The 22,766-nt window shown below is 42.2% G+C and overlaps 1 protein-coding gene and 1 long non-coding RNA gene across 3 annotated transcripts in view; one reads left to right on the plus strand and one right to left on the minus strand.

The window, feature by feature from the left end:
• The window catches only part of LOC309618601 (leucine-rich repeat-containing protein 37A2-like), a 45,332-nt gene that overhangs the window by 8,247 nt on the left and 14,319 nt on the right, over window positions 1-22,766 (plus strand). Inside the window, exons 3-10 of one of the 2 annotated variants that reach the window (XM_082372623.1) lie at window positions 1,419-1,990; window positions 2,415-5,913; window positions 7,246-9,757; window positions 10,182-10,286; window positions 14,674-14,720; window positions 16,113-16,170; window positions 16,252-16,394; window positions 16,504-21,061. In XM_082372623.1, coding sequence (XP_082228749.1) covers window positions 9,518-9,757; window positions 10,182-10,286; window positions 14,674-14,720; window positions 16,113-16,170; window positions 16,252-16,394; window positions 16,504-16,606 — 696 coding nt within the window. In that variant the 5' untranslated portion in view covers window positions 1,419-1,990; window positions 2,415-5,913; window positions 7,246-9,517 and the 3' untranslated portion in view covers window positions 16,607-21,061. Of the gene's footprint in view, window positions 1-1,418; window positions 1,991-2,414; window positions 5,914-7,245; window positions 9,758-10,181; window positions 10,287-13,917; window positions 14,577-14,673; window positions 14,721-16,112; window positions 16,171-16,251; window positions 16,395-16,503; window positions 21,062-22,766 lie in introns of those variants that run through there. The other variant, XM_082372622.1, reaches the window with a different exon arrangement.
• Window positions 21,172-22,766, minus strand: part of LOC309618618 — a 47,940-nt gene continuing 46,345 nt past the window's right edge. Inside the window, exon 3 of the long non-coding RNA XR_014238560.1 lies at window positions 21,172-21,686. This is a non-coding gene — a long non-coding RNA (uncharacterized lncRNA). The remainder of the gene's footprint in view (window positions 21,687-22,766) is intronic.

Raw genomic sequence — 22,766 nt, forward strand, 5'->3', positions numbered from 1 at the left:
CTGCAAACAGTGACAGTTTTACTTCTTCTTTTCCAATTTGTATTCTTTTTATTTCTGTTTCTTCTGTGATTGCCGTGGCTAGGACTTCCAAAACTATGCTGAATAATAGTGGTGAGAGTGGACATCCTTGTCTCGTTCCTGATCTTAGAGGAAATGCTTCCAGTTTATCACCATTGAGAATGATGTTTGCCATGGGTTTGTCGTATATGGCCTTTTTTATGTTGAGGTAGGTTCCCTCTATGCCCACTTTCTGGAGAGTTTTTATCATAAATGGGTGTTGAACTTTGTCAAAAGCTTTTTCTGCGTCTATTGAGATGATCATAAGTGTTTTATTCTTCAATTTGTTAATATGGTGTATCACATTGATTGATTTGCGTATATTGAAGAATCCTTGCATCCCTGGGATAAATCCCACTTGATCGTGGTGTATGATCCGTTTAATGTGTTGTTGGATTCTGTTTGCTAGTATTTTGTTGAGGATTTTTGCATCTATATTCATCAGCGATATTGGTCTGTAATTTTCTTTTTTTGTAGTATCTTTGTCTGGTTTTGGTATCAGGGTGATGGTGGCCTCATAGAATGAGTTTGGGAGTGTTCCTTCGTCTGCAATTTTTTGGAAGAGTTTGAGAAGGATGGGTGTTACCTCTTCTCTAAATGTTTGATAGAGTTCACCTGTGAAGCCATCTGGGCCTGGACTTTTGTTTGTTGGAAGATTTTTAATCACAGTTTCAATTTCATTACTTGTGATTGGTCTGTTCATGTTTTCTGTTTCTTCCTGGTTCAGTCTTGGAAGGTTATACCTTTCTAAGAATTTGTCCATTTCTTCCAGGTTGTCCATTTTATTGGCATAGAGTTGCTTGTAGTAGTCTCTTAGGATGCTTTGTATTTCTGCGGTGTCTGTGGTAACTTCTCCTTTTTCATTTCTACTTTTATTGATTTGAGTCCTCTCCCTCTTTTTCTTGATGAGTCTGGCTAATGGCTTATCAATTTTGTTTATCTTCTCAAAAAACCAGCTTTTAGTTTTATTGATCTTTGCTATTGTTTTCTTTGTTTCTATTTCATGTATTTCCGCTCTGATCTTTATGATTTCTTTCCTTCTGCTAACTTTGGATTTTGTTTGTTCTTCTTTCTCTAGTTCCTTTAGGTGTAAGGTTAGATTGTTTACTTGAGATTTTTCTTGTTTCTTTAGGTAGGCTTGTATAGCTATAAGCTTCCGTCTTAAAACTGCTTTTGCTGCATCCCATAGGTTTTGGATCGTCGTGTTTTCATTGTCATTTGTCTGTAGGAATTTTTTGATTTCCTCCTTGATTTCTTCAGTGATCTCTTGGTTATTTAGTAACCTCCACGAGAGGCTGTTTCATCTTCAGGAGAAGAGACTTCTCAGGAAAATCCTTTTCCAGAATTATTTTCTCTTTCAGGCCTTTCTACAGAAAACACTACTTCAGAAAACAATACAGCACAAAATGTTTCTGAAGAAATTATTTCTACAGGAAACTCTACTCTCCCAGGAGGAACCGGCCCTGGAAACACTACCCATAGGAACGTCTCCACTGCACATTCTACTGTTGCTGCAGACAACAGTATGCCAACTGTTCAACACACCAACGAAACACAATGGGAGTAGCACAACACGGGCACTGAATTATCCTCTAAGCCCACAAGCTTCACATTCCCAGGGCTCACATCCCCGGGTGATCAAGTTGAAACTCAGCTAAAGCAGCAGCTGCGGTCCCTCATCCCCAACAATGACATGCGAAGGCTCATTTCTCATGTTATCCAGACTTTGAAAATAGACTGCTCGGAGACCCACGTGCAGCTGGCCTGTGCCAACCTCATCTCTAGAACAGGCCTCCTGATGAAGCTTCTCAGCAAGCAGCAAGAAGTAAAGGTGTCCAAAGCGGAATGGGATACGGACCAGTGGAAAAGTGACAACTCTGTCAGTGAGAGCACAGAAGCCCAGAGTGAGCAGAAAGAGCAGGAGTCAAGTGAGGTGAGGAGAACCCCTGAAACATGGGACCTGGACTTTTACTCAGTTTAGGACATGCCATGAACGTGCCCAGGCAGGAATACCACGGGCTCCTAGTCTGTATCGTATCTTCAGCCGTGAAACTGGCTAAGACAGTGATCTCCCACTTGGCTCATTTAGAGAGTGTGCCACTATTCCTAGGGTAGACGAGAAGAGGACATAACACAAGACAACTAAATTGTAGATAAATAAATTGTAGAAGAAAAGGCTAATGATAAGATTAATAACATTAAATTTAGCTTGTTCTTATAGAAGCTACTCGCCTGAAAGGATTGGGTTTTATAGTAGTTTAAGAATAGTTAGCGATTGTTTAGAATAGGTTTAAGAAGAGTTAGCTTTCATCCCTTGTATCTCCTTGTTTTTAAAAAATTGTTATTTATTTTTTTAGCTCACAAAAGAAGTTCCAGGATATGGCTGTAACAACAAACTCATCTTGGCAATATCTGTAACTGTAGTAGTGACGATTTTGGTTACAATTCTCTGTCTCATTGAGGTAAGGACAATAATTCCTTCAGATTCAGAACCCACAAACTGAGAATCAAAGCCACTTTTCCACCTACTACTACTTGATTCTTCTCTTTAGTCATGAGGACTGAGATACACTATGTTCTTTTACTGAAAAGTATATTCCCAGGATTTTTTGTTTCCTTTTTTCTTTTTTGGCTGCGTTGGGTCTTCATTGCGGTGCACGGGCTTCTCATTGCGGTGGCTTCTCTTGCTGTGGAGTACGGGCTCTAGACGCGCGGGCTCAGGAGTTGTGGCGCACGGACTTAGTTGCTCCACAGCATGTGGGACTTTCCGAGACCAGGGATGGGACCCGTGTCCCCTGCACTGGCAGGCAGATTCTTAACCACTGAACCACCAGGGAAGTCCCAATTCCAGTATTCTTAATCGTTTGTGTAGATCCATATTCCAAACAAGTGTCATTTTCCTTCTGCTTAAAAATACTTCTTTTACCATTTCTTATAGTGAAAGTCTACTAGTAATGAATTCTTTCAGCTTTTGTATGTCTGAGATAGCCTTCATTTTGCTTTTGTTTGGACAGATCTGGGTATAGAATTCTAGCTTGATAGAATTCAATGCAGTACTTTAAAGGTGTTATTCCACTGAGTTCTCGTTTACATTGTTTCCAACAAGAATTCTGATGTCATTGTTATCTTTGTTCCTCTGTACGTAGTGTATAGGTTTTTCCTCTGGCTGCTTTTAAATTTTTCTCTTTATTGCTGGTTTTGAGCAATTTGATTATTTTTTGTGCCTTGGTGTAGTTTTGTCCATGTTTCTTATGCTTAAAGTTCGTTGATCTTCTTGACTTTGTGGGTTTATAGTGTTTACCAATTTGGAAAAGTGTTGGCTATTATTTCTTCAAATTTTTGTATTTCTCCTCTCCTTCATGGACTCTAAGTACCCATGTATTAGGCCACTTGAAGTTGTTGCACAACTCACTGAGGCTCTATTCATTTTTGTTGTTGTTTTGTTTTGTTACTCTTTTTGTTTCATTTTGGATGGTTTCTATTACTATGCCTTAATGTTCACTGACCCTTTCTTCTGCAGTGTCTAATCTGCCATTAACCTCGTTCAGTGTCTTTTTCATTTAGACATTGTTTTTAATCTCTAGAAGCACAATTTGGGTCTGTTTTACATTTTCCATGCCTATACTTAACATTTTCAGTGTTTATTCTGGGTTTTTTAACATATGAAATGCAGTTGTAATAACTTTTCTTCATGTGTAATAACTTTTTAAATGTTCTTTTCTGCCAATTCTAACATCTGTATGGATTATGGGTTAGTTTTGATTGATTGCCTTTTCTCCTCAGTATGGGTCATATTTTCCTACTTCTTTGCATGCTTGGCAATTTTTCATATGATCCCAGATATTGTGAGGTTTAGTTTATTGTGTGATATATATATATATACATATTCCTGTAAAATGCTTGGGCTTTGTTTCGGGTGAAATTAAGTTACTCAGAACAATTTTATTCTTTTAGGTCTAGTGTGTAAGATTCGTTGGGTAGGAGTCCAAGTAGCCTTTAGTCTGGAGCTCACTATATGCAACTACGGAGACAAGTCCTTTCTGAGTATCATGAGGTTTTGCAGTCTGACTTGTAGGAACAGGTACTATTCCTACAACCCTGTGTGATATCCAGTTATTCTTATTATTAATCCTTTCATGTGGTTCTTTTCCTGGCATCAGGGAATTCCTCACAGAAATGTACTGACCAATACTTTGTTGAATTCTCAAGAGATCCCTCTGCATATCTCCAGAGTTCTTTGTCTGTGCACTTCTTTTCTCTCTGATACTCTGCTTTGTGAACTCTAGTTACGTTGGTTTTCCCAGACTCTCAGCTCCATTTCCTCAGTCAGGGAGTCCACCAGTCTCTGCCTGGACTTCTCTTCCCTTTACCATGACCTGGAAACTCTCTCAGAGAAGTAAGGTAGGGCAATTAGAGGGATCACTTCATTTATTTCCCATCTCCTCGGGATCACTGAACTTTATTGCCTGAGGTCCAGTTTCTTGAAAACTGTTGTTTCATATGTCCTGTCTGATGTTTTCATTGTTTCAGGTGGGAGGTCAAATTGGTCCTTGTTACTTCATCTTGGCCAGAAGCCAATAACATAGTTTAAGTCTGTTTTGTTTTGATACAGGGTCCAGTTAAAGATTAGGCATTGCATGTCATGTCTTTGTTTCCTTTAATCTAGAATATTTCCCTACTATTTTTTTTGATGTTTTATGACATTGGCATTTTTGAAGAGTCTAAGCCAGTTGTCTTGTAAATTGCCCCACAATCTGGATTTGTCTGTTTCCTCATTAGATTCAAAGTAAACATTTTGGGGAAGAATACTATATAGGTGATGTATTCTTCATACTTCATCACTTCAGGTGGCCCAGTGCTAAGTTTGATCACTTGACTAAGGTGGTATGTTGCATATCTCTCCATTGTAAAGTTATTTTTCCCCTTGGTAATTGATAAATAATATGTGGGGTGATACGTTGGGATCAGTGAAGATCCTACTTTCAAACAACTCTTCACCCAACTGTGCATCAATGATAATCCTTGTCTGAATCGATTATTACATTGATAGTTGCAAAATGACACTTTCCTAATTCTATCATTCCTTTTGCATTTATTAGCTGACATTATTCTATAAAGAAGAGCTCCCCCACTTTTCATTTTGAGTAGCATTGTGAACTCATGTGCTTTTTTAAAAATTAACTATGTTATACCTTATTATAATGATAATGTTATTCTTTGGAATGTTCCTTTTGTCCAGATTTGGCCAATGCGATCTCTGTTATTGTTTAACCACACGATGCTTTTTTCTTACTAGAATGATTTCTAATATATTACTACTCACAAATAGGAACTGAGAAAAGGACTCCAGAAGGTGCGGTCTTATTCAGACTCTTCTTAGAAGTCCGCCTTCTTCCTGTGTACTCTCAACCCCAAGTGAGGCTTTCGGGTTGGAAGGAGATACTTCTGAATTAAACTACAGATCAATGTCACCCAATTCTAATCCCTATTCCCTTTTTTCTAGGCATACCATACCTGCTGCCATCCTAATCCTTCTGCTGGGCACCTCTCTTCTCCTCTTTGTTTATTTACAACAGTCAAGAGCAGCAATTGGCCAACCGGCCGCTATCCAGTTCTCCAGTCCATATGCCCCAAGAACTCCTTTTTGCACTGGTCTGTGGTGGCCTTGGCCTACCTCTTCTACCTACTCAAGTAACTCTTTTACCACGAATTTAATTACCTGTGTTTCCCTTTATAGGGTCTTACCTAGCCGTATGGCCTGCTGCCTCTGCCAATTTAAAAACACTATTGAGGTTGTCTGTAAGACAGTCAAGCTGCGTTGTGACAGTGAATGCCTGACAGACATCACACGTTGTGGTGAGTCTCAATTGCGGGATAATAAATTTTAAAATTTTAATTTAATTTTTTAATAATTTTTATTTTTAATCAGTGATGATAAATTTTCAAATTAATGATGTAATTGCATTATTTTAATTCATTCATTCAGCGGTCCAGCTCCCTACGTTTCTAAGAACTACCCCCTTGCTAAAAATCAGATTCTTGGTTACATTATTAAGCTAATAAGAGCTCAGGTACATAGTTAGCTTAATAATGTAACCGATCCGCATACATAAAGGAACAAAAGAAAGGCATGGAAGGGGGAAGGGAATTAACATTAATGGCCACATATCCTATGCTGTGCTCTCTGCAAATGAGAACTTATTCGTAGAGTGCGTCACAGTTTGTAAACTGATCTTATATACATTAGGTCTCAACTACCCTTTGTCTTCTAGGACAGGTGTAAATATATTTTTGTTTCTTTTATTTGTTTCTGCAATTTTATAAAGAGTACAAGTGATGCTGTTTTATGTCCTATTGGGAGCCTGAGAGTTTCTGGTTCCATAACCAGAAGCTGCTACCTAGCCCTTCTAATGGATGGGAGAGCTAGTTTATTCTTAGACTGTCCAGCTCTGAACTTGCTCTGAATCTCAAGCTTTTCTATCCACAAAACACTCAGGGGCTTTCAACTATTTTTCTATATATTAGATTTATTGGCACTAACTTGATGACTTCCAAAACGTGCTTTCCTGCCCAGGTAGCTTGAATACAGGGCTCTTTCAGTGATCTAGAGCACGTCATATATAATAACACTTTGCTACTTCTATAAAGACAATATTGCTGATTTTTCAACACAATTTATTTTTTATTGGCCGTGCCACACAGCTTGTGGGATCTTAGTTCCCCAACCAGGGATTGACCGCGGGCCACAGCAGGGAAAGTGCTGGGTCCTAACCACTAGACCACCAGGGAACTGCCCCAAACAATTTTTTTACTAATTATATTACTCCCTTCTCGCCCAGAAGTGTGCAGAAAAGGCATTTTTCATCTCCTTTTACAGGCGAGGAAAAACAAAATCAGAGGTGTTAAGTGCTATGACCCTAGTGCCCCGATCTCCTGTCCCCTTTTTGGGGCTCTCTGCAAGCCCATGCTCCTCCTTTCTCATGACCCTTCCCTCCTCCTTTGACCCTGACCAAAAATACTTTTAATCCTTTTGGAAGAGAAGCCCAGCTACACAATGGTACACATTACCTTCACACAGTTATAAGCTTTGGATGGTTCCCCAAGTAAAGCTGGAAATATTAGAAGTAAAATGAAATGAAAGCAAAGTAGCCATCTGACACAAGTTGCTTTCTCCCTTCTGCATTTTAGGACCTCAAGTATTATTCCATTGATTTGTTGAACATTCCACGTTGACAAACAATCTGGCAACTCTTCGTAACATATACCCTAGATCCCTGCCCAAATTTTAGCAAAGAGCCACGGCGGACATAGTGTTTTTTTCTGTATAGAGCCTTCTGTTATGGCGGCTGGGATATATGGAAGCAGGGACTGAGCAAAGGACTCGGTGGGTGGGTGGAGAAGAGAATGTCCAGGTGACCACCTGTTAGCGGCGGTTGTTGTCGTGGACATCTGTGATAGTAGCAAGAACTCAAGCACACTGAAGAGGTGGAGAGAGGAAGCCTCACACTCCTCTGCCTCTGAGGCAGGACAGGATGGGGTATGTGAATGTGAGGAGTCACAGTAGATCTGCAGAGAGTCCAGCTGAGATGGGGAGTATTTGTCTTCCAGCCTTGGCTTTTCTTGAGTACTGGCCCCTGGGAACCAGTGGAGTAATCCTGAATATAGTTACTATATTTCACGCTACAGAATTTTCTGAGTAGATAGCCACTTTTTCAAGAGATACCTTTTTCACATTTTGTTGTTGCCAGTCATAGGCTTAAGTGTGGGTTTCTTTTTCTCCTAAGTGGCACTCAAACGTTGACTGATTCCTAATTTATTTGGCTGTGGCCTGACAAAAAGCTGTCCCATCAGTCTTCAATGATCAAAAACAGTCTCCTCTTTTTTGAGAGATGAAGAAACATCTCTAGGGAATGCAGAAGGATCGTTGATGAAGGTGTTACAAGCGTGGAAGAAGAACAACAGCCCCGAGCTGACTATTGAGTCAGAGAGGGCATCCTCAGATAAAAGTGCTATCAGCTTGTCAGGCTTCATGAATGAGCAGCTGGACTTTAATAAAAACAGTGATATTATCAGGGCACGAATTTACATACTGCCTTATATCTCAGAGGGAAATCTAGGAGATGTGGAATCAACATTATTACCATTCCTTCAAGTTCTTTTTTCAAATACACAAGATGGAGATACGCCGCTGGGCCTTTTGAAAAACAATACAAGGAGCCCTTCTGTTAAACGTGTACGCAACAATTCAACTAATAAAAATAGATGGAGGAAACTCCATTTTCTGGAAAATTTGTTAGATGCAGAAACTCAAGAAAAAATGGATGAGGTGAAAAAGGAAGAAAAACCTGCCACGCGTACGCGTTCCAACCTTTTAAGTGCCATGTATAAACGCTACATCTTTCAAAAGAAGTTGGAAACTGCCCAACCACAGAAAGACAGCCTAGCAAAGACTAAGAGTACAGAGGAAAAGCTGCTGAGAATGAACAGGGTCCTCAAGGGCCCGAGGGGCCTACAGAAAATGCACCTCCAAGCAGTGGGAGATGAGAGCGTCTGGGGGAAACAGAATGCCCAGCCATCTGTGGCGAGCACTGCCGAAGAAAGAAGGCTCAGGAGGCCATCCCCAAGAAAGCTGAATCAGCTACTCATGGTGCAGAGGCCCAGGAAGCTGGTGGGAAAGTCCTCCAATGCAGAGTCTTCATTCATAAAGGAACACAAGGCAGAAGGTTCCTCTACCCTGAAACAGTACTTCAAGGGCAGGCCTTCTGCCTCCATCCCTCCAAAATCCCCACCTGAGGTTAAAAGCAAATCAAAAGACTTATCCAACACTATACTTGTTTTAGAAGATGCAAAGGCTAGAGTTAGAAATATTAAGGATTTTGAACTAATCTCACATTCTGGGAAATAATACATCTTCCATAAAATTAGGACTCATCGGGTCCACAGAAAACCCAAAGTCAAAAGGAGTCGAAAGTTCAGAAAGAAAATTTCACCCTATAGAGTGATGCTTGCAAGCCCTCCGTTCTCTGTAGGGAGGAGTCTCATAAATTCCCCTCCGCGAGAGGCTGTTTCATCTTCAGGAGAAGTGACTTCTCAGGGAAATCCTTTTCCAGAATTATTTTCTCTTTCAGACCCTTCGATAGAAAACACTACTTAAGAAAACAATACTGCACAAAATGTTTCTGAAGAAATTATTTCTACAGGAAACTCTAGTCTGCCAGGAGGAACCGGCCCTGGAAACACTACCCATAGGAACGTCTCCACTGCACATTCTACTGTTGCTGCCGACAACAGTATGCCACCTGTTCAACACACCAACGAAACACAATGGGAGTAGCACAACACGGGCACTGAATTATCCTCTAAGCCCACAGGCTTCACTTTCCTAGGGTTCACATCCCCGGGTGATCAAGTTGAAACTCAGCTAAAGCAGCAGCTGCAGTCCCTCATCCCCAACAATGACATGCGAAGGCTCATTTCTCATGTTATCCAGACTTTGAAAATAGACTGCTCGGAGACCCACGTGCAGCTGGCCTGTGCCAACCTCATCTCTAGAACAGGCCTCCTGATGAAGCTTCTCAGCAAGCAGCAAGAAGTAAAGGTGTCCAAAGCGGAATGGGATACGGACCAGTGGAAAAGTGACAACTCTGTCAGTGAGAGCACAGAAGCCCAGAGTGAGCAGAAAGAGCAGGAGTCAAGTGAGGTGAGGAGAACCCCTGAAACATGGGACCTGGACTTTTACTCAGTTTAGGACATGCCATGAACGTGCCCAGGCAGGAATACCACGGGCTCCTAGTCTGTATCTTATCTTCAGCCGTGATACTGGCTAAGACAGTGATCTCCCACTTGGGTCAATTAGAGAGTGTGCCACTATTCCTAGGGTAGACGAGAAGAAGACATAACACAAGACAACTAAATTGTAGATAAATAAATTGTAGAAGAAAAGGCTAATGATAAGATTAATAACATTAAATTTAGCTTGTTCTTATAGAAGCTACTCGCCTGAAAGGATTGGGTTTTATAGTAGTTTAAGAATAGTTAGCTATTGTTTAGAATAGGTTTAAGAAGAGTTAGCTTTCATCCCTTGTATCTCCTTGTTTTTAAAAAATTGTCATTTATTTTTTTAGCTCACAAAAGAAGTTCCAGGATATGGCTGTAACAACAAACTCATCTTGGCAATATCTGTAACTGTAGTAGTGACGATTTTGGTTACAATTCTCTGTCTCATTGAGGTAAGGACAATAATTCTTTCAGATTCAGAACCCACAAACTGAGAATGAAAGCCACCTTTCCACCTACTTCTATTTGATACTTCTCTTTAGTCATGAGGACTGAGATATAATTTGTTCTTTTACTGAAAATTATATCCCCAGGATTTTTTTTTTCTTTTTTTCGGTGCGTTGGGTCTTCATTGTGGTGTGTGGGCTTCTCATTGCGGTGGCTTCTCTTGTTGTGGAGTACGGGCTCTAGACGCGCGGGCTCAGGAGTTGTGGCGCTCGGACTTAGTTGCTCCGCAGCATGTGGGACCTTCCCAGACCAAGGATCGAACCCGTGTCCCCTGCACTGGCAGGCGGATTCTCAACCATTGTGCCCCCAGGGAAGTCCCCACCGGATTTTTAAAGGAACTCCACTGCCAGGAGATCTCTATGGAATTGGATCCATGATAACAAGCCATTGGACTATTTTGACAAGTTAAATTTATAAGAAGGCCAGAGTTGACATGATAGTAAAATTTCTTCAACTCAAAAAACTATGCTGATTTGATGTACTCACCTGTCACTCTCAGTCTACTGTTGATTTCTTTCCTTGTTGGCTGAAGTGATGAGAGGTATACGATCTCCATACTCAGGGAGCTATCAGTCACCCTGGGAGGGCTAAAAGGACATGCCTAAAAGATAAAAGTATGATCTCATCAATTCCTTAGGTTTACTTAGCAGCTTGCTTCTCCAGTGTATTAGGAATTGTGTAGATAGGTTCCATTAAAACACTGCAAGTAAAATCCTGCCGCAGGCTACTCTAAAGTATGTCATATTTATAGTAGCCTATTCCTGGAGCTAGCCTGTTTACCTTTTGGTCAGTTACATAATGGTTTGTCACTTTTCCCAACAGGCAGTGGCTAACATTAAAAGAGTGATTTTAATAAGCTGGCAACCTTGATTCTACCCTACCAGTCCCACCTGCTTTATTTACCTTTTCTCTTGCTATGGCAGCCCTCCATTGCAGCCAGAGCAGCTCCTCCCTATACGCTGGTTACACCACGTCCGTGCCTGCTGTTGTCTGTGCCTTTGCCCATCTAAGATTCCCTGATGTTGCTTTGCCTGTGGAAGTCCTATGAACCTCTCAAAAGCCAGCTCAAGTTCAGATATCTTTCTTCATAAAGCCTTCCCTGCATACTCCAGCCCTCCTGATCCTAGTCCTGTGAGGTTTGTCACCATTTCTTAGAGGCCATAGCAAAGCAGTCGCCTCCCCTCAGAGCTCACCAAAGTGGTAAGCAGTTTTTAAAAGGCAGCCCCCCAAGAGAGAAACACCAAGGTTAGCACATCATGGAGCTGAGCAGAGACGTGTAAGGACTAATGGCTTCCTGGCCTATCAGACTTGAATAAAACCTGACATGATGTACTAACTTCTAAAGAGAAATGTGTCTATCTGCAGGAGGGTTGGTCAGTAGTGAAAGCATAGAAAAGGTGAGGAGAGACCAATATGGGCAGCGCCCATCCTCACATTGCCCGAGAGTAGAGATGGCACCTTAGGCAGCAGAACTGAAGAGTCAGGCCCACTAGCCAGGCTGTGCCTGTTGAGGAGCTGGATGGATCCAGCTGCCTCAGGCCTTCCCATTAAATTCTGGATTCAGCTGATTCCTTTTCTAATTCTGTTCTCACCAAGTAGCCTTCGATTGTGTGATTGTGCTTTAGTGTGCCACGGAGGCCTGTCTCCACAGAAGGTAATTCTCTGATTGTGTAGACACGGATGCCCTGTGTGTAGAACAGATGTATTTCTCATTGTCAAGTAATAATTTGGCATTCTGATTTTTGATCAATCCTGTGCTATTGATAAAGTGAGACTGCCACAACAGGAAGACGTGAGTTCTCTCTTGGTGAGGAAGCGTATGATTTCTGAGCCTAGGAGGCTGGGGACTAGCATGGGGTCAGCTTGCTAGTCATTGGCCATTGCCCAGACTGTACCCTCTACATCTCCAGGTGGCATGTGGCCTTTTGCTTTTTTAGAATTTCTGTAAAGTCCCCTTTTTATTGTTTCGAACTTCTATGTAGTTTAACCTTGAATTTGTTTTCTTTTGTTTTGGCCTGTGGGATCTTAGTTCACCAAGTAGCGATTGCACCTGTACCCTCGGCAGTGAAAGCGAGCAGTCCTAACCGTTATTTCCTTTCCCCACTTATATGATAAGCTCTTTGAGGACAGGGGCCATGCAGTGTTCTTCCTATAGTAGACACTACTGGTGTTCGACGGAAGAGAGATGAGGCGTTATGTCCATTCCACAGTGAGGAATCATGCAACCGAATATTTATTTGAAGTAGCATCGAGTCCAGCAATAGACCATGTGTTCTTAAGACTTTTGAAATGTCATGTTTTAATATTCCAGTCAGTGGGAGAAAATGAATAAATGGTGATAGACTAGCTGCCTAACTATTTGGGGGGTAAAGAATAGCAGATCCCCATTTTTCATTTTAAATAAACATATTTCCATAAATGTGAAAAAAGACCACATAAAGGTATTAGAAGAAAATAAAAGCAATATTTTTATAATCTTTTTGTGGGAAAGAGCCTTCAGAGCCTGATGCCACAAGCAGAGCCTTTGATATATTCCACCATCTTGTCTGTGACACCCGCTTAGCACTGATTCATGCCAAGCGTAAGATGAAGAGTTATCCATATATTGTCAGATTTAATGCCCACAGTCCTGTGAGGATATTACTATCCCTCCTTCATAGATGAAGGAGATCAATGTAAGGCCCCAGTGGCCAAACCAAAAGCAGAAGCCAGTTTCACCCGACTGCAAAGCTTGTGCTCCCCACTCCACTCTTTTGTCTTGTCTCCTTAGAGACAAAAACACTGGAAAGATTCGAAACACTGGAATTCAATGAAAGCCAGTATTTCTTTACTGTAAAGAGTTTTTTGTTTGTTTGTTTGTTTGCGGGTGGCGGGGTTTGGCCATGCTGTGCAGCTTGCGGGATCTTAGTTCCCTGACCAGGGATTGAAACTCGGGCCGCAGCAGTGAAAGCGCCAAGCCCTAACCACTGGACCACCAGGGAACTCCCAAGAGTTTTATAAGTCAACAAGAAGAAGACAAACAGTCCAGGGAAAAAGGGGGCAAGGGCTGTTCAGAGTAGCAGGTGTGTTGACAGTCTGCCACCATATCTGCCCGTCCTCTCCTCATGGCTCATGTGGGGTGGATTTTGTTAGCCAGGCCTTTGTCACCTCATGACGTACAAATAATCTCTAAAATTTTCTTCAAGTACTTTTATAATCCGTCTAGAATTTCTTGTATTTGTTTTTTAGTGTGGTTGAGGTAGAGGATCTAACTTTTCCCTCCTACATGAAGATCTAATTGTTTTCAAATCTTTCACTGAATGGTTTATTCTTTCTTCCCTGGTCTAATATACTATCTTCATCTGGACTCTATTCTGTGATCCAGTTATCTTGTCCTGTACCAGTACCAATATCACACTGCTTAATTCCAGTTGCTCTATAACATATTTTATATCTGGTAGGGCAAGTTCCTACTCTTTGACCTTCTTTTTCATGCATTTCATAACTATTCTTACATATATTCTCTACCAAATGTCAGCTGGCCAGGTTTTATTTTAAAATTATTCTGGATATAAATGGATTGCAGTGAATTTGTAGGTTAATTTGAGGAGAAATGACCTCTTTACAACATTCTAGGAGGATGGTATCTCATGCCATGTAAGTACTTCTTCTTAATGTCCTTCAGAAAAGTTTTAATATTTTCATCACAGAGGTCTTACAAATTTTAAGTTTATTGCTAGGTACTTTATGCATTTTTATTGATACAGTAAATGGGATGTTTCTTCTGTTTTTTAGTGAGTTATTTGTGTTATATGGGAAAGCTATTGAGGCTTCTATGTTGATCTCTTGATTTTGTGTGTAGCCATCTTACTCATGTTACTTCCAATAAAATTTCGGTTGATTCTTTTGGTCTTTTTAGGTCCCTCATTTCATATGCAAATATGTTTGTCTCTTCCTTTCCAATACTTCGTTTTTCTTATCGTACTGATTAAGACCTCCTCCACAATGATCGATAGTAGCAGTAATGATGGACATCCTACTCTTGTTCTTGACTTTAAAGCAATGCTTAGGTTTCTGCTAGATACTTTTATTTTATTTTCCTACTTCTAAGAATTTTTATTAGGAATTATCTGTTGAACGTTATCTAAAACAGTCAATAAAATATATCGCCAGCTGCATGCAAGACCCTAAGGTACTGTGGAAGAGTCAAAGGATTATTAAACAGGGTAGAATTCCTTTCCTTAAAAAAGTTATCATCCAACTGAGTAGATAAGATTTAAAGTAAAAAGGAATGAATAAAGATTTGGAAATAATTGTAATGGATAATCATGATCATGTTTTCTTTCAGAACAGATTTATTCTCATAGAATTGCAAAAGGGGAAGATAAAAAAAGAAGCAGAAGATAAATATTGGTCTTTTAAAGCAGAATTTTACAACTAGAGGAGAACTTAGAACTCATCTATTTCAATTTCCTCACCAAAGGCAAGAAGAATGTTTAATTACCCTAATGGTTTACCCTAATTTATTTATCAGCAGAATTAGCTTCCCAGCCCAAGCTGAGTTAGAACAGGACTGGCACAGATTCATCTGCTTTCACTAGTCCTTTAAGGAAAGAGGGTGGATGGGGAGAGGTTTTGGTTGTACCTGTTCCTGCTGGCCTGGTGCCTGGTTCCTAGGCATCAGGCCAGGCCAGAGGCCTTCTAGGAGGCTCTGCGGTAGGGAGGGCCACATGGTTGGGGATTTAGGGGCTGGCCTCACTCAAAGCTGACGAAAGGTAGAACCTATGAGTCCCTTCTGTAAAGTGGCAAGAAAACTTCCCTTCTCACCCTACTGTTTTTCAGGCCGCTACTCTCTATTCCCTTTATCCAAACCTCATAGAATTTTAACCGGGAGAAACTTTAGACAGCAGTTTGTCTCTTCCTTTTATAATAAGGAAATGGAGAAAGAGAAAGGGAAAATATCTTGCCCCATGGTCATACTGCTAGTGATTATCAAAAAGAAGAGGGTCCCTTTCCACTGAGGACTTCTCTACTGATCACACTGTGCTTGGGCTGTGGGCTCCGTTTTATGTCACAATTCAGTATACACATACTATATGGGTATAAGTAGTTTCTGAAACTAACTTATTGTGCACTCTGATTTTTTTCTATTCTATTTGTATTCAAAAAGAGTATTTCGTGTTTCCCTGCTGGTCATGGCCTCTAAACTGATTTCACAATTCACTGACACCTCAGTGACAGCCTGCAATATGAAAGTCACAGAGCTATAGATAACTTTGCTAGTTGGGTTCAGGTGTTTACTTGGTGTGATTCAACTTATAGGATAGGATAGAGCAGCCAGGAAAATAAAAGCACCTTCTCCCCACAGCCACACCCCCAGCAAATGCTGCATGTGCGACTAAGTCCGAAGCAGACTGGTGTGAAGCGCATCTAGAGAGTAACGTGTTTCTGCCCAGCGCCGCTGTGCAGTGTTTTCTCTGCACGAGGGCTCTTGGCCAAGGGCCAAGAAAGGTGAATGGGGCTGAAAATCCTGCCTATACTCCATGCTAAGCCACATGCAAAGGTCTCCCCAGAGACACGGGGTGGGGGGGGCCATTTTGGACAGACACGGAGAGGAGAACTTCTGGAAGGCCAGCATGCATGGGATGATTTTCAAGATCCCGGGTCCGTGGTGATTTTGCTCATTGTGCTTATGGACTGAGGTACCCATTTAGTCCTAATAAGACCAGAGATAACACATTGTGAGAGAGATGAAAAATGACATGTAACACTAACGGTGTGTGTTTTCCTCCAAGGGGCTTTTTTCGATTTCTGCTGCATAAGAGAAGCTCAGGGGAAAGTGAGAGTCAGGTAAATTTGAGGGGGATATAGTACTGTGGCCAGAGAAAGCAGGGGAGATGCTGAATTAATATTTCCCTTTCTGAGTTCCAGGAGGGCTTTTTCGGGAGAAGGCAGCCACTTTGGCTTAGGGATATGTATAGGCCTCTCAACGCCACACGCAAGGAAAACATGGCACAGAAGCTACACGACAGGGAGTCTTCTGATGAGGATGAGATATTCTCTAAGGATGCAGGGTAAATAATAGAGGAGAATTTAAAATTCTCCTCTAAAATGAGGAAATAATGAAAACTATAATTGTTCCTTTCAAAAGTAAAAGCCTTGGCATTATTCTTCTTACCCCAGGGAAGTCATCAAAGCCCCAGCAGAGAAGCTTCTGGCTGCATATTGGGTTGATGAAGGGGCGGGTGAGGAAAGTGAGACAGCACACGAGACAGCCACAGAGTGAGCCCTGTTCTGCCTCAAGCCACCTGCAAATTTTATTTTCTAATATTGGCTTCTCAGCATTGCTTGCAAAATACTTATTTTTCTCATACTAAAATGTATAAACTCATAACCAAGTCTAACCATGTGGTAAGGAATTAAAATGTAAATAGTTGAATATTTATACACCACTAACAAGGGCCTGCAAGAAGAAGCAGAGCTGAAACTAGAATCCCTCATGGTAGCCAGTACTTCCACAAGAGGAAATGTGGGCAAAGGAGGATGAGTAGAAGGATGAAGAGGGGCTTCCCTCCCTTGTTTCCCCAGTATCATCAGTCCCTGGGAACTGGAAAACATACCATCCTCAAGGGGCATAGATCATTAAATCAAATAGCAATATATTCTGGTGCTCTCTCTCCTGGTTCTTCAAGTACCAGTTATTTACAACATGCTCGACCTCCTGCCCATAGAGGACCATCTACTTCTGGCCCCTCTCGTACGGTCATTGGGGTTGCCAGAATATTTGGATCACTGGGCCTCCCTCGACTGTGGAGCCAAGGCCTGACTCTTCTCCCAAGTTCTCAAACTCATGTACAAATGTGTACCCTGTCTTGGTAGGGGGTTCTCCACCATTTCAAGCTGGTGGAAAATTCCCATTGGGTTGTTTTTTTTCTTTAAAAAGAAATCCCAACCCTTGGATAACTAGCAGGGAGGTGCCAGAAAGACAGGGGAAAGAAGAATGTGTGAGAGCAGCCATTGCCCAAGACGGCCCCCCTCAGGCCCTGGCCTCTCCTGACCCCCCTGAGGGTCAGCTGTGTGCTGCTCGGCTCCCTCCAGCTCAGCCCAGCCCCAAACCTACCCACCTCCTGCCTCACCCAGCACAGGCCCAGGGCTGCATGATTCCAAGTGATTATATAGTGACAGTGCCACCTGCAGAAGATGCAAAGGCTCTTCCACTCCTGCCAAGAAAGTCATTAATCACATTTCTTAAGTCAGTGAGAGTTAAATACATTAATGAGTAAAAGAAATTCTGAATGAACAAGATTTGATAATCTACCAAAATGACCACAGACAGTGCTGGTGGTTTAGTAATATGAGGTGAAGAACTGTGCAAGCCATTGGGTGATAGCACACGGTCCCCCAGAGGATCAGTGGGCCTGGGAGATAGCCCAGCAGGTTCTGCCAGTTGGATGGGGTTCCAAGCAAAGTGAACGGCCCATCAGTTCTGAGTTATGAGTTTGCTGATGCTGCATGAGAGACATCTGTTCTCTCAGTGCCTGCCCAAGTCACCTCCCAAAGGTTCTTACTGAGAATGAAAAACAAGTGTTTTTCTCTGGGCGGTGACTTCAGTGAGCCAACAAGTATTTACTGTGTTTAAGGCGCATGACTAGTACTACTAACTATAGGAAGCAGCAGCAGCTAACACTTACCACTTGCTTGCTTGGTGCCAAGCCCTGGGTTAGGCATCTTATGGTCTTATTTAGCCCAACAGTCCGTGGAAGCATATCTTGTTATCCTCATTTGACAGATAGGAAACAGGATTTAAAGAATGTAGGTAACCTGCTCAAGGACCCAAGGCCCCACGTCCAAAAGTGTGAGTTAAGGTTGGAGCCCAGAACTGTTAGACTGCAACAGGGATGCAGAGACGTCTAAGCTGTGTTTGCCACCAAAGAGTTGATAACAATGATAACAATGAGGAGAAGGAGGCAGCTGCTGTTTATTGAGCACCTGCTATGGACCAGGTACAGTACTAGGCACTTTGGTTACACTATTAGGTCACAAGAATGGAAAGTCCCCATGCCCGCTCAAACTCTGTAATGAGTGGGGGTCTGATTTCAGTAAGAGAGGTGGTCACAAAGACAGGGAGCTGACGAGAAACCAGGGGTAGAGATCCTTGTACTGCTGGGCTTCCGAAAGTGTGGACCAGGATTCCAGGTAGCTCCAGGTTCCTAGTTTGGGATATTTCCATTCTTTCAAAGTTGGTGCATAAATGAGGCTTAGATAATATTTTTTGTATCATACTACCTCAGATTTGCACAATTTTTTATTAGTCTCAAATGCTACCCTACCATATTTCTAAATTAAAATTGCCAAGAGTAAGATTCTGCTTGGTCCAGCTTGACCGAGATTGGGCAGTGTTTTTGCCAGAGCCAGAGACTTCACCTGGCCAGCCTGTGAGTGAGCTGTCTCTCCTTGGATCAGGGAGTCATCCCTGGCTGTGGCCCAGAAGCAGGAGGGGTGCCCAGGGTCAGGTGGTACAACACATGGCCGCCTGGGGCTGCCTCTGTCACCATCTTATGATGGACAAACTAGCTCAGAGCCCAACTCCTTACTGAGACCTGAGAGATAGAAGGGGAGAGGGAGATACAAGGCCAACAGCTACTAAATGAATGCAAATTCTGATTCCGATGAAATCTGTCAGAGAATTTAGCCACTTTTTAAAAGATAATGAAATGAGACAATACATGATTAGGGCAAAAATGATACAGGGAAGAAAATTGTAGGATTCAGAGGAGGGAAGGTTAGGAAACTAGGGAGGGTCCATGAAAAAGGTAGAACTTGATCTGGGCCTGGATTATATGCCAGACACTGTGGCTGGTGCTGGGGAAAGAGTTGATTAGGACAAAGTCCCTTGTCTTGTGGGGCCTTAAGACTGAGAGGAGGCACAGACACCTGAAGATATATTATACATAGAAGACAGTGTGTTGACATGACAATGGCAGTGTACCAAGAAGTGGTTCAGCTCTTGGTTGGCTGGAAAGGAGTAAATGTGAGGGATGGCTTAGAGGAGGGGAAGAAGAAGAAAGCCAAACAGAAGTTTCTTGGGAGGACGAGATGAAGGAAAGGCATTCTAGACGGAGGACAGTACAGAGGCAAGAAGCATGAAACCTTGGGTGGGCTTGAAGCGTGTGCAGTCTGGTATTCCCAAACATGAAGCACAAGGAGGAAAGGGCAGTAGGTGAGGCTGTGCGGGCGAGCAGAGACCCAATCCCAAAGGGCCTGGTCAAGGCGCATGGCCTTGACCAAACAGAGCACAAACTACAATGTTTTAAATAGAGAAGAGACATGACCAAGCTTGAGTTTTATAAAGAGTACTTTGATGGTGACCTAAAAGTAGAGAGGCCGAGAGGTCAACTTGGGTGTTTAGACCAAGTAGGAACTGGGAGAAAATGGGGCACCAGACCAGGGGTTTTGATGCAACTGAAGAGCATGTACGCTGGATACACATGAGTGAGAACCGGAAGGACAAGAGCTTATGTTCAGAGAATGAAAGATTGTACATTTAAGATTTTTTATGACAAATTCCAGATGATGATAAGGTCCAAATGTAACCTGGGAATGGAGATCAGTGAGGTGTTGGGAATCCAGAAGGTGATGAGAAATAATTCGGATAGTCCTGGGCACTCATTCCTTTCCCCTTTCAGTAGCTCAGTAAAAAGCTAGCTCAGCAGGTACCAGCGAACTCAATGGAGCAAATAGGCTCCCCCTCCTACTGCGACCATTTCTGTCACCAAGTAGTTGCCACTGTTAGTAGTATAGACGTTCCCTGCCTCACCATCCCTGTAACTGTGACGCACTCCAGGCTGGCTCCTCCTCTACGGGAACTCTGGTCATGGGACACACAATCCAGCTAAGTCTGGTCTAATCCCCTTCTCTGAAAGCTTGAGGGATTGAGTGCACCCTGTTATTGTTCTGCTTATAAGTCCCCCCCCCCCGAACAATAAAACCCTACTGTATATTTGCACAGTAGGGGGTTGAGGAATTTCGTCCCCAGGAAAATCTGTGGGTTGTTGGCATGGTAAGTATTGTGGTAGATGTGGAACCTAGAAAAATGGTACAGATGAGCCGGTTTGCAGGGCAGAAGTTGAGACACAGATGTAGAGAACAGACATATGGACAACAAGGGGGGAAAACTGCGGTGGGGTGGGGATGGTGGTGTGCTGAATTGGGCGATTGGGATTGACATGTACACACTGATGTGTATAAAATTGATGACTAAGAACCTGCAGTATAAACAAACAAACAAAACAACTAATACTAAACTTTCATTGGGTTATTTGTATGGAAATATGTTAATATAAATGTTTCAGACATTACATGAAATTTCTAAAAATCTTGTATTTGTATGGAAATATATTAATATAAAGGTTTCAGACATTATATGAAATTTCTAAAAATCTTATATTTGTATTTGTATGGAAATATGTATGGAAATATGTTAATATAAATGTTTCAGACATTAAAAAAAAAAAAATCCCACAAGGACTCAGAGGCAAAGAAAATACAAATCAATTTTCACTGCAAAGTAAAGGAGCTGTTACAGTGGAGGATTACTGCACTGAATGTCAATATTATGACATAGTATGAGTGTGTTTCATGTTTCGTAATTGCAATCATTGTTGCTTTTGTTGTGGTCATCCATGTACAATGCTTGCTGTCAGTCTATTTATCTCTTGTAAAAATAATATGCAGTGTGTGTGTGTGAAAAAAAAAAAAAAGGAAAAGAAAAAAGAAACTGTGTTCCCAAATGAAACCCTGGGATAGGATTAGTCATTTACATCTTTTAAAAATAAAGTCCAACAGTATTAGAGCTGTGGTATACTTATTGAAAAAAAAAAAAGTATTGTGGTAGAGGAAACGACTTGGAGCCCATGACCGAAGTCCCCAACCGTTACGAGGGCATCATTCATTAATATGCCAGTTCAAAATACTGAGAGTCTCAAGTCTGTCTGGTTCAACCCCTGAATCAGACAGTGTATTGATTATCTGGTGGTATGTAACAGATCACACCAAAATAGTGGCTCAAAACAACAATACACATTTATTCCTCACAATTTCTGAGTCAAGCCTTTAGGGGAATAGCTTGGGCAGTTCTGGCTCTGGGTCTCTCACGAGGTCCTCAAGATATCGGCCAGGGCTGCAGTCATCTGATGGCTGGACTGAGGCTGCAGGGTCCACTTCCAAGGTGGTTCACTCCCTTACCTGGCTGCCAGGGTGGTGCTGGTTGTTAGAGGGAGGCCTCCTTTCCTCCCTGCATGGGCCTGTCCACCTGCTACTTGATTGAATGTCCTCACTACATGATGGCTGGCTTCCTCCAGAGGGAGCTGTCCAAGAGAGAGACAGAGGTTATTCCTCTTATGGCCTGGCCTCAGAAGGCACATAACACCACTTCTGCCACATAGCATGGTTAGAAGTCAGTCACTCGTTCCAGCTCGCATTCAAGAGGAGGGGATTTAGACTCCACCTTTTGAAGAAAGAAGAGTCAAAGAATTTGCGGACATATTTTAAAACTACCATAGACAAGAAAATAGAAAGCACTCTAGATATTTCAAGCCAAAAAAAAAAAAAAAGCCAGAAAGAGAGAAAGATTATATCCAAACAGTTGGTGCTTATCATTGGGGGGCTAATGGTGGTGAAAGTTGGGGATGGGGGACATTGTAGCACTAGCCTTCAGGTTACTTTACCACAGCTGCTTTCCATAGACTCAAAACTGCTGCTGCCACTCAGAAGTCAGGAAACTTTGGGAAACCACTGATGAGGTCATTGCAGCCCCAAAGCCCCAAGGGTGGTGACTAGATGGGGAATATGGAGTGTGCTGCAGAGGAGGAAAAAATGATTTCCATCTGCTTTCCACCTTCCAAATTTCACACAAGTACATTTTATTGGCAGAACCCTGCTGTCGAGGGGATCTGTGAAATATGGTTCCCAGGCCTCTAGCACCTGCAGAGAAGAGGATAGAAATGGGTGTCAAGAGCCAACCAACACTATCCAACATGCGTCCGTATACAGGTATGGTGAGGAGGCACCACCAGTACTTGGAGAAGTCCTGGAGCCCTAGTCCTTTTTTTTTTTGTAGGCTTATGGGTGTCCAAGGCTTTGTAAAAGGGGGGTGTTGTCCGCATAGAATAACATGGTGGAGAGCTAGCTGAGTCACAAATCTGGAAGGTGTCACTGTAGTTGGGCAGCAGGTGAGGTACTGGTTGCTGGTGACATGCAGTCAGCCCCAGAGGTGACTGGAGAAACACCTGGAGTTGATCCTTATTTGGTCTCTGGAATGTTCTCACTGGAATGAAAGCTGGGTAGACTGCAGGCAGTGCAGCATCGGAGAGAACATAGCTGCCATTCAAAAGGGCTGCCAGAGGAAAGGTGTCCATAGGGAAATACCATTTCTCAAAATATGGTCT

This window comes from Balaenoptera borealis (assembly GCF_965194805.1).
Source record: "Balaenoptera borealis genome assembly, chromosome: 20".
NCBI classification, from domain to species: domain Eukaryota; kingdom Metazoa; phylum Chordata; class Mammalia; order Artiodactyla; family Balaenopteridae; genus Balaenoptera; species Balaenoptera borealis.